The sequence below is a fragment of the Puma concolor genome, chromosome B3 (genome assembly GCF_028749965.1).
Source record: "Puma concolor isolate L17-30 chromosome B3, mPumCon1.1.hap2, whole genome shotgun sequence".
In the NCBI taxonomy this organism is placed as follows: domain Eukaryota; kingdom Metazoa; phylum Chordata; class Mammalia; order Carnivora; family Felidae; genus Puma; species Puma concolor.
Genome location: NC_141672.1, coordinates 98,421,733 through 98,434,155, shown reverse-complemented (window position 1 = coordinate 98,434,155; position 12,423 = coordinate 98,421,733). Strand labels below are relative to the sequence as shown.

At 39.7% G+C, this 12,423-nt stretch overlaps 1 protein-coding gene across 5 annotated transcripts in view; it reads left to right on the top strand.

Annotated features, from left to right (window-relative positions):
* Window positions 1-12,423, top strand: part of WDR72 (WD repeat domain 72) — a 232,477-nt gene that overhangs the window by 60,170 nt on the left and 159,884 nt on the right. For all 5 annotated transcript variants that reach the window (XM_086710725.1, XM_086710724.1, XM_025919506.2 and 2 more), the window contains exon 13: window positions 1,492-1,687. In XM_086710725.1, the coding sequence (XP_086566851.1) occupies window positions 1,492-1,687 (196 nt within the window). The remainder of the gene's footprint in view (window positions 1-1,491; window positions 1,688-12,423) is intronic.

Genomic DNA, 12,423 nt, shown 5'->3' with positions numbered 1-12,423 from the left:
ACAGGGGAGGGGCAGAGAGAGGGGGACAGAGGATACGAAGCGGGCTACGCGTGCTGACTCAAACACGTGAACCATGAGCTCATGACCTGAGCCTAAGTCAGACATTTATCCACTGAGCCACCCAGGTGCCCCTTGTGATGACTCCTTTCTCTTGCTTGTTCCTGTAACTTCTTTTAGCAATTTCAAATGTGTAGAAAAGAGAATCTGATTGTCCTAGTGTGGGTCTCTAGTGTATGTCTACCTCTGGCTACAGGATCTGTGTTCACATGTTGTGTGTATGTTCACATGTTATATGTAAGTATAATTTTCCTGAAGTACATTGGGCTCTCTATTCTAGAAGCTGTGGGCTGTGCTGGTTCTCTAACAGGTAATAGTAGTAGGGAAGCAATGCCATCTGCCTTATTCTATGTGTCTGGGTTCCCCATATATCACACCTGCCATTTTGTGATTTTTTTTTCCCCTCGGGATTTTTGTAGTCTCCTTAGAAAGAATTAGGAAAAATAACTTGCTCCCCAACACCCCACAGAAAGAGATCAGTAATGGGCATGGGGAGGTTCTCAGGGGATCCCAAAGAAAGCTTTAAACAGCAGCTGAAACTCTGGCTAGGTACCCTAGTGAAGGTAGGAGCATCCACATTGCAAAAAATGGTTAGAAAGGAAGCAAAGAGGCAGAAGAACCACTACCTACTCCCCCTCTCCCCCTCACCCCATCCCACCCACCCCCCATCACAGGCTGACTAACACACGGCCCTCTTGGTGAGGCACAGACCTGCCCTGTAAACTCCTCCCAGATTAGCCTCACAGCAACCAGCATGTATGGTCTTTGTCCTAAACTGTGTTCAAGGTAACCACATGCTGACTTTTTAAAAAGTATCTTAAGAATCTTTGTCCTGTGAGCCTATTTTTGATCCTTGTGTCTTTGAAGCTGTGCATTCAGTTGGAACTATCTAATGCTTACCTCTTTTAGATTGTGTCTACACTGAGTTTCCTGTTTGGATTAGAATCTGAATAGTTCTGGGAACACCAAATCACATTCTGAGGCTCTAAGTGGAAAATAGCAGCTCATGATACCCTTGGGCCTAAGCTTGTGTCTACAAATAGCTTCTTTTTGTGGCAACAAATTAGTTCTGGGGTTTATTTTATTCTGCATTATTTCCGATGTCTGCCTCGCTGCCTGAATTTGCTGAGTGATGGTCAAGTCCTTCATTTATCTTATAAGTAGATTTGGCTTGGAATTCTCCTTTTTCATTGTGTCTCTTGACTTTCCTAATAAGTTGCTGAATTTAAAATCGACTTGGTGTTTAAAACCCCTCTTTATAGTGTTATGTGAAAAGGTCCTATAGAAAACAGAAATGTCATTTTGTAAATCATGTTTAAACAAAATATTTTTATGTCACTAGGGGGGAAAATCTCATTTAATTTTAAGAAAAGCATTTGATTATTCACTTACAAATAACTCTGTTTTATTTTGTTCTGTTTTGTTTTCCCATAGCTAAGAAGTGATCAGGTAATTTGCTGTGTGTGCAGTGACCATTCCGTGGCTCTCCTTCACCTTGAGGGGAAGAGGTGCCTCCTGCATGCCCGGAAGCACCTTTTCCCCGTGAGGATGATAAAATGGCACCCAGTTGAGAATTTTTTAATTGTTGGATGTGCTGACGACTCCGCTTACATCTGGGAAATTGAAACAGGTAAATTGGAACGTTACCCCTTTGATTCTTTACATATTTATGCATCAAAGCATTTGGCTGGGTGGAGAGTTCCAGAGACTACATGGTGACCACCTCACCTGCTTTAACCTTTGGTTGGGCTGCGTTTAATGGCTTTGGTTGAAGGCATGTATGGAAAATAAAACACAGTGGCCCAAGTCAGATCTTGACCAACTGATGATTAGCTGACAGAGCATTGCACAGGAATGAGCCGGATATTTCTGGAAGCTATAAATAAAAACATAAGTTATCTACTTTAATTATTAACAAGAGAGAAATTTAGTGTCCTACTAGTCTCAAATTATCATTAAATTCTGCCTTCTTCAGCATACTCATGATCTCAGCAACATTTTGAGCTAATTGATGATCAGTAATAATGGAATATAATTAATTACAAAACTGCAAAAAGTTGAGTCAGGGAAACTGAAAACTGAGTGTCTCAATTGAACTTTTGACGTCGTCGTGTGGAGAATGTACAGTTTGAACTTCAAAGTTTAAAAAAAAAAGTTTTACAGTGTAACTTAAGATTGAGAGTAACACATTTCAGGCAGATGCTGGGAACTTATCAAATAAGGCAAGGTAATTAATGAACGGGAGTCAGGGGAGTGTGCTTGAGAGTACATTTCACTGAAATCATAGCATGATATTTATTGATTAATCAGTGGTGGTTTTATGTTGGGGGTTATTAACAGACTGGATAGTTTATAATATTATAGTTTAGAGTCATACTTCACCAAAATAATTGCTATTTTCTTTACATTTGACTTTCATGTGTTAATGATGATGACTAATGTACTGGTGTATGGAGGGTGCAATATAATTCTGTCTTACGTTTGTACCTTGCTTTACAGCTTTGATGGCCTTATATTCATTTCCCATTAGATTATCACAACTTCTAGTGTAGGTGGAGGAGGTTTTATTCCCCATTCTATTGATGATGAATTTGTAACTGATTTGTACATGTGCAAGATTACATTGCTAATAAGTGGTGAACCAGTATGAGGGCCCTGTCTTTCTTTGCACAATATGCACAAAATTAGGAGAGTTTTAGAATTCTTAGGTAATCTATCAACCTGAGTGACAATGGAGTATAATGGATAAAATGAGCTCTAAAGCCTGGGCTTGCTTCCAGGACCTGCTAACAAAGGTTGGCCTTGGGCAATAACTTGGCTTCACTGCATGTCAATTTCTTCATCTATGAAATGGGAGTAATGATACCACCCTCCTGTCAGGATTAAATTAACTAATACTGACCATGCTTGTAAACAGTGCCTATAGGTGTTAAGGCCTTAGTAATAGTTAACTATTATTAATATGATCAAAGAATGCAGTAAAATCTTGATTTCTGCTTGTGGAATCTAAGTCTGTAAAACACATGCACTTATAAATATGTGCAATTGCATTGTTTTCAGTTGTGAAATTGTGAATACTGGCTAACCAAACCTATTTTTCCTAGAAAATAGAATCTAGTGAGAATAAAGAGATTTCTGGGTACTGACAAGTGTTTACGCTTCCATTGCCCCATCAGGATACCTCTCAGCCTGTGCAATTTTTTATTTATGTAGTTTTTGATGGGGTGGTCAGTAAAGGGGGGAAGCCAAGCCACTAGTACGTCTTGAATCTGTATTTATTCCCACATCGCATTTTAATTTTATTATTTTTATACTCCCCAATCCATAACTAAATATTGTAGAACATTTGAAAACTACAGAAAAAAATAAAGAAAAGCAAATAATCCTATCCTACTGCCTAAAGATAACTGCTATTAATATTTTGATCTGCTTTGTCACACATCTTTCTATGTCAATAAATAGATGCCTATATTGTGTTTCAGTCATGGTCCTGGCAGAAAATTGAATTTAACCTGGGTAGGTCAAATGGAGAGACTTTAATGAAAGGACTATTTATAAGGGTGTGGATGGGACTTAGGGAACAGATAAGGAATGGATAGTGAGGCTCCCATCACCCAGACACTGGTAGTATCAGGAAGCTCTTATCACTTCCCTAGGGCTGAAGCAACAAGAGGAGAAAATAGTGTTAGTGGAACCCTGTGAGAGTCGAGGCTATGGAGGAATGGTCATTCATTCCCTGAAGTCATGGAAGACAAACAGCTCCTCCCAGAGATGCAGGACTGAGACAAAGAAAGAGTTGGAAGAAATTATTTTCTCTCTCCCTCTGCAATCACATTCATTAGTTTGATCCAACTGCAAGTCGGAGAGGAGGGACATTCAGTTCTAGGCATTAGGCAGGGGCACAGAGCAGATGCAGAGGAGTAGGGAAAGGGTGGAGTAGGTTGTCAATGGTCAGTAATTGGTATTGTGGCCACTATGGACCACCATACTCTAGCTTGGGAACCTTCTATAGCTGGTCATGTATATTTTTTCCTTTAAAAAAAAGGTTTATTTTAGAATTTCCATATCAGGATCCCCTGGGGAGCTCAGCCAGTTAAACATCTGACTCCTGGTTTTGGCTCAGGTCATGATCTCGCAGTTCATGAGTTTTGAGCCCCGCATCAGGCTCTGAGCTGACAGTATGGAGCCTACTTGGGATTCTCTCTCTCCCTCTCTCTCTCTCTCTGCCCCTCACCCACTCACTCTCTCTGTCTCTCAAAATAAATAAAAAATAAAATAGAATTTCCATATCAAATAATGTGTACACGTTTAGAGCCAAATAAAACTATGAAATGTTTGTTTCAAATGAGACTGTGAGGCTATTTATCTCATGGTTATCTACATTAATACTTCATAAACAAGCTTAACTCAACCTAAGACGGAACTTATAATTGATGAAAATATTACTAATAATTACATAAATGCATTCATATTTGTGATGTGCCTCTTCAGTTTTTCAGAATATCCTCCCATTAGCAATCTCATTTGAATCCCCAACACTGTGCACATGGCTGACACCCTAAATTTCCTCACCATGCTCATCCTTTTCTGGATAAGTTTATGTTGTTCCTTGTAGTCTGTGTTTGGTATTGGCTTTATTTTGGGTTGCCTTTAACCTCTGCAATTCCAATTTTGTTTAAAATGTAATGAACTACTTTTTCTTTCCTTAGCTGGATTTCATCTGACTAAAATACTTCCATCACATTCACTGTGCTAGATGTCTGTTGCATCATTTCTCTGTAGAAGTGAGAAAATTCAGGATCGGAAACCTCTTCTGTTTATAGTTTCATAAAATGAGTGGAAAAATACCAGCTAAGGCCAAAACAATTTGAAAGAGGCCTATGAGGCTATAGAATGTGCTTGCTCACTGATTTACCTGGCACACGGATACGTAAATGAATGAATTAACTAACATATTTTCTTGGACCTTAGACTGAGTAAAAATGAGTTTACCTTAACATTGACCCATGTAGTGGCTTTTACATCATGGCTGCCCAACTGTAGGTAGCATTCTTCTCCAACTCTCCCCTACGATTTCTGGAGTTTATGGGGCCTGTCTCATCTCCTCAGGTGTAAGTCTGTGTATTTTCTACTCCAGGCAATTTTCCTGGATTTTTTTTTCCTTTAAGCTTTACTAGAAGGTTCACACTTAGTTCCATGTGCGACTAGACTTACTCCCTGCTCCATTTCCCCAGTACTCTGCCTCCTCTAAATACATGAAGGAGGGATAAACTGACAACAAAGCATTTTCCAGATCTTCCAGCATTAGAGCACTCCAAAGCTCATAGAGAGAAAATAGGAGGTGTCAGTGGGATACAGATTTGCGGGAAAGGGGCCTAGAAAGAAAAGGCAGGGGAAGGGGACTGAAGCTAAACGTAATTCATTCTCAACTGTGCCAGAAGCCCGCTTTGGTAGAAGGTCGAGGGTGGGGCATAGGTCAGTCCCTGTGCCACCTTCCCCAGGTGTGGAGGACAGAATATGAGAGTTTGTCAGTTTTTCACAACCCTTTAAAACAGCCTATTTTCACTTTATTCATGAGATTTATGTATTCATTTATTTATTCTCTGGGGTAGGATGCACAAGCATACTCTAGAGCCATATGTCCACATTCCTATTTTATCTCGAAATCCTAAGAAGTGTTTCTTATTGTGACAGGTGGCATAGTCGGATGCATGCCAGGGTAAAGTTTGGAGCCATAGGTGGGCATGTTCATCCCCAGGGGAGGCAAACAACCAAAGCAGGGAAGTATTTATGTAACAGTGAAGGCCCTCATCTTCTGGCTAAAAATGCAGTGCTGCCAGGTTGGGAGTGATGAGGGCATCTAGTTTCTCTTATTGATTTGCCGGATGTCCCATGATGTTTAGGCCTGATTAGGAAGGGAAAAAATTGGAGATGTCATTTTGATTAATATTTGAGCTTCCGCAATGTGTTTGGCACTGACAACTCTGGGCGGCTTTGTCACCCTCGTTGCTGTGAGACACAATAGGGATAATGTAATACTGATTTTGTTCCCCTAAAATACACACCAGAAATAAATCTCAGCTCTGAGCTCATTATTCCTTTAAGAATTGAATTTAAAATAATTCTGAGGACTTTACTGTTCACTGTACTAGATTTACATAATAGAAAACTTGTGTCATGAATTTCTCATGTGTTACTAATATAACACTTGTTATTATTCTTGAAGGTCTTCTGTTAAGCTTATGGTCTGTGTTGCAAAATATGCCATATTAAGCAATGTGTGTGTCTGTGTGTGTGTGCGCGCATGTGTGTGTGAAAATGAAACCAAACTTACTTACATGAAAAAAAAAAATTCTTGATAAGATATGTCAGGAAAACTTCTGCAAAGAACTGGATAGTAAAGTTTTTCAGTTTTATGGGCCATATGATCTCTTTTGTAACTACCAAACTCTGCCCTGTGGCACAAGAGAAGCCATAGAAAATATATAAAAGAGTCAGTGAAGCTGTGTTCCAATAAAACTTTATTTACAAAAGCAGGTAGCAGGCTGGATTTGCCCTGCAGTGTGCTTTATAGACTTCTAAGAATGATGATAGTTCTTTTTAAAGATCATGATTTTCATAATATCTCATTCTAAAGCAGCTTATAATTTTTAATCCATTATGCCATGTTAACTCTGTATGTTTATACCCATTTTGCTAGTGAGGAGATGGAATGCAGAGAGATTTTTTTGAGTCTGAAGATCCCCTGACTAGGTATAGGGCACCTGCACTAGGATGTGTGTCTCTTTTGGTTTGTTTCCCACTGTACTGTACACAGCAACACCTCTTGCAGAAGTGGGTCAGCTTTTTGAGACTGTCAAACAGGGAATTAGATAAGGAAATGTCCGAGAAGAAAAGAAATGGCTGCCAGGAAACGTGCTGATGCTCTCCTCAAGGAGAGGGTCTCTGGCTATCTCTCACAGAGCCTGGCTCTCAATTTACACACTGTTCTAACAGCTCTGGTCATCTGATTTCTCAGATGACGGATTAGAAACAGCAAATTGCAAGTCCAGACAGTGTTAGTGGCAGGCACTCTGACAGCACGAGTGACAGCTGATGGGAGGGAAGGAGAAGCAAACATGTGTATCACTGCTTAGGGCAATCTTTCCTGTGCCCATGGGAGGACAGTCACCCCAAAACATGCTGAAATGTTTTCCCCTGTTTGCGAAGCTCATAGATACGCTGCACGGGTTATGGGCAGCTGCCAGTCCATTCCCATGACTCCTGCTGGTGAGGTGAGTGCTCCTTGCTTCAGGAAGAATATTGAAAGGTATTCCACCAATGGTAGACTGCAGTCCTAAGGAAGTCTGAGAAGTGGCTTACAGCCCAGAGTTCAAGGGAGACTGAGGTTGTTGCCAGTGACTGGGTAGAACTCAGGGTCCATGTGAGTCTATTTTTGTCCATTTATTCCTGTTTCTGCTCAGGTAATGTGAGCTGTGTGACCTTGAGCAGGAAGCTTTACTCCAAGAGCCTGGCCTGAGGACCCAGCCTCTGGTTATGACATGGTTTCTGTGGGAAAACACATTCTGAATCTTAAAACAACTATCTTATAAACAGACCATTGGAACAAAGCCTATGCATACGAAATTAAGGAAGTCAGGAAGAAGAGAGTACATTTCAGAGTTATTTTTACCACAGGTGTTAAATTTTCTTTCTTAATTTCTTTTTCTTAGTGAAATTAGTACCAGTTAGAAAATTATTTAGTCTATTATGATACCATATACATGAAGCATTTATTATTTTGTGGCTTCAAAATACATAGTCTTAAAAATATTAAAAATAAAACTATTAAGAAAGGTAAGATAAGGTTTGTCAAGTAATAGCTAATAGGCCATAATTTTAGAAAATATTTAGCATTTAATCTTCTACTATAGATCTGAGTTTGCTTTAATTGTTTAGGGTGAGGGATATATACTTGTATGGACGACACAAATTCCCAGAAACATGTAGTCATATTATTCCCAAAAGAGTAGAATCATGTGGTTAAATTCTTACTTTGCCACACCAAAATATCATACAAGGTCACTGCATGGAGAAGTAATTTTCCAGCCCACAAGTATTACCTTGTTTCCTTTATTTATAGTTGTATAGCATATAAAATATATATTTTTTAATTCCACTAGTTACCAACCATACCATTCTGATGGGCGGTTTTGCTTGGTTTTCTCATCAAGGTCACCCCTCTGCAGATACAGGTGCCTTGTCAGCACAACCAGATGATGACATTCATTATGTGTGTGTGTTAAGGGTAGATTTTGGGTATGCAGCATCCGGCAGGTAATTGTCTCCCCAGTATGTTATTTTCTCAAAGCCACGCTATTTTGTTGTGGTAGATTACAGATGGAACCCTCTTGGGATGATTGTTTTTAGAAAAGAAAAATAGGATACATTAAAGTGCAGGATGGGATTTTTCCTACATCACCTTTTCCATGCCCTTTTCTTCTTTATTATAATAATTACTGATGTTATTACTCAACACGTATTTTTAGTTTGCTGTCTATTTTTTGAATCTTTATTTCCTCCTCTCTGGCCCTCGTTATCACAGCTACACTATAATTTGAGATTTTGATTCATGTAATATTGTGTGTGTGTGCATGTGTGTATATGTTCATGTGTATGTACACACTTTAGTATATGAACTTTGCAGGTTAACTACTAAAATATTTGCTCAATTGTCAAAGTTTAATGTCTCAAGTGGGAATTAGCATCCAGAGAAGTAATGATCATGAGCCCTGGGATTTAGACTGCTAGGTTAGAATTCTTGTTCTCTACCCTTTCCAATCAGTGTTACTCCAGTCTACTTTGAATTCCTCAAAGATTCACCATCTCTTCATAGAATTTAGCACTAAATAAATATTAACTGGACTTACTATAAATCCTTCATATATTACCATAGCAGTTTGCATTTATGACTCATTATTCACTCCTAATGTATCAAATGAATGTTATTGCCTAATATTTAGATACAGTAGATTCTGCCTCTGTTAATTTGTTCACTCTTTGGCAAATCATTAAATTAAATTGATCAGAGCCTTACTTGATGTGACGACACTTAACACAATGTTGCAGAAAAGACGTAGGACATTACTATATGTAAGAATACTGGATTTATTTTTATTAATGTCACTTATTTACTAATGTATTATTTTTATTAATTATGTATGTGTTCATGTATTATAAATATATACACGTATATACATACATACACGTGTATACATATACACATATATGTGCATACATATAAACACATATGTGTATACACAAACACATGCATGCACATAAGCACATGTATGTATGTGTGTATATATATGTATGCACACATACATACATATATATCTACATACACATACACCACATGGTTGCTCTAATAAAAATGAAACTACAGCAAGAAATAAAAAATAAGAAATGAGACTTCATAAAATTAAAACCTTTTGTGCATTATCCAGAATGTGAAAAGACAGCCTATAAAATGGAGGAAATTATTTTCAAATTATATATATATATATTAATATTTTAATGTTTATTTACTTTTGAGAGAGAGAGAGAGAGAGACAGAGCGTGAGTAGGGGAAGGGCAGAGAGAGAGGGGACACAGAATCTGAGGCGGGTTCCAGGCTCTGAGCTGTCAGCACAGAGCCCGATGCAGAGCTCAAAACCCACAGACCGTGAGATCATGATGTGAGCCAAAGTTGTACGCTTAACTGACTGAGCCACCCATGCACCCCTGCAAATTATATATTTGATAAGGGTTTAATATCAAGCGTGTATATAAAGAACTCTTACAACACAAAGACAAGCAACTCAACTTTACAAAGGAAAAAGAACTCAAATATTTCCTTCTTCAAGGAAGCTATGCAAACGACGGACAAGCTCGTGAAAAGATTTCAACGTCATTAGCCGTCAGGGAAATGGAAATCAAAATCGTGATGAGATACCACTTCACAGTTACTAGAATACTTATAATCAGGAAAAGAAAGAGGGAAGGAGCCAAGATAGAGGAACAGCATGGAAGTTTTTTTTGCATCTTGTGTCCATGAAATAAACCATCCTGCACACCTAGAAAAGTGATTTGAGGATTAACACAACAATCTGCACAACCTGAACCACAGAAATAAGCAAGTACGCGACACGGAGAGGTGAACGGGGGGGAGAGAGAACCCGCAGAGGGCAGAGAGCGATTTTTGCTTGCAGAGAGAGGACAGGGATGGGGGGTAGGGGGGATACGGGAAAAGTACCCTCCCCCCCACCAAAAGCAGCTGGAGAGAAAGTGGAAAAGTGGAAACAGCTGCAGGGACTGAACTAAAAAGGGAGAAAGGAGAAAGGAGAGGGTTTAAATTCCATTAATACTGTATAAACAGGGGGAGTGCAGACTCTGAAACGCCGCAGTTCGATACCTGGCTGTGCTGGTGGGAAAGGCGAATCCCCAGGAGCAGAGTGAAGTCCAGGAGGTCTTTGGGCGACATGGTGAAAGGCGGTTCCCCTGCTGGTAGGACTCTCCACAGGCAAAAGTCCCAGTGGATCCTGGAGAACAACCACACCTGCTCGTGCTGGAACAAGGTTGTTAAGAGTGAAGCCTAGAGCCAGATGTGTGTTGTGATTTGCCATAATCCCTGAAACGCTGCTGCTACACGATAGCGTGAACTTTTTCTGGAGTGGGCTTGCACCCAACCACAGTCTCTGGCATCGGCAGTAGCGCAGTCCCACGAGTGCTTCTGGGGGCCAGGGGGCACCCAGCCATTGCTCCGTGAGACCCTCCTCCAGAAGGTCTGAGCGGGTCAAAACCACAGTCCCTCAGAAGTGAGGGGTCAGGAAAAACAGCCGCATCTGAGATAAAACTCAGGAAGGAGGTGCTGCCTGGCAACCTGACGGCTTGGTCACGGACAGTGTAAAAGCGGGAAGGACAGAAGCCAAAGACAAAGGACAGGTGTGCCAATGCTGAGCAGGGAAAACAGAGTCTTACACTAGAGGTCGGTAGCTGGGTTACGCCATTTTCAACCCTCTGGTGCATGCGCACGCACCTACAAGCGCCACAACAATGCACTCCGGTAAGCTAAGCAGCGCCATCTAGTGGAAAACAGAGACGTTACACTAAGCCCTGCCTAGCGGGGCCAAGCTCGTTCTTCAGGAACACAGGTCTCTTTGCCTGCTTAGTTTATGGACTATAAAGTACTTGAAAGGTTGACTTCTAGGAGAAAACGATGTAATTTCAATCGTATTTCAGTGTGTTCACTGACCCGTCTATTCAATTTTCTTTTTTTTTTCTTTTTTTTGTTTTTCTTTTTCTTGAATACAGAAAGAGAAAAAAAAATATTTTTATTTTCAATTTTTATTAAAAATATTTTTCTTTAATTTTTTCTACTATATTTTTTACCTTTTTGTAAATTTTTCAAATTCTATTTTACTTACATCATTTCATTTTATTCTACTTCATTCTATTCATTATTTCAAATTTTCAAACGTTTTCCTTTTTTTCTTTTTCTTTTTTCTCCCCCCACTTTAATCTATCAAGCTCCTTTCAACACCCAGACCAAAACGCACCTAGGACCTAGCATCATTTATTTGATTTGTGTGTGTGTGTGTTGTTTTTAATTTTTTAATTTTCAGGTTTTTTTAATTTTAATTTTTTTAATTTTTATTTTTTTTACCTCATTAATTCCTTTTCTCCCTTCAAAATGATGAAACAAAGGAATTCACCCCAAAAGAAAGAGCAGGAAGAAACAACAGCCAGGGACTTAATCAACACAGAACAAGCAAGATGTCTGAACCAGAATTTAGAGTCATGGTAATAAGAACACTAGCTGGGGGGGCGCCTGGGTGGCTCAGTCGGTTGAGCGGCCGACTTCGGCTCAGGTCATGATCTCGCGGTCCGTGAGTTAGAGCCCCGTGTCGGGCTCTGTGCTGACAGCTCAGAGCCTGGAGCCTGTTTCAGATTCTGTGTCTCCCTCTCTCTCTGCCCCTCCCCTGTTCATGCTCTGTCTCTCTCTGTCTCAAAAATAAATAAACGTTAAAAAAAATAAAAAAAAAAAAGAATACTAGCTGGGGTTGAAAATAGATTAGAATCCCTTTCTTCAGAGATAAAAGAAGTAAAAGCTAGTCAGGATGAAATAAAAAATGCTATAACTGAGCTGCAATCTCAAATGCTTGCCAAGGCAGCAAGGTGGATGAGGAAGAGCAGCAAATCAGCAATATAGAGGACAAACTTATGGAGAATAATGAAGCAGAAAAAAAGAGGGAGAATAAGGCAAAAGAGCATGATTTAAGAATTAGATAAATAGGGGGTGCCTGGGTGGCTCAGTCAGTTGACAGTCTGACTTTGGCTCAGGTCATG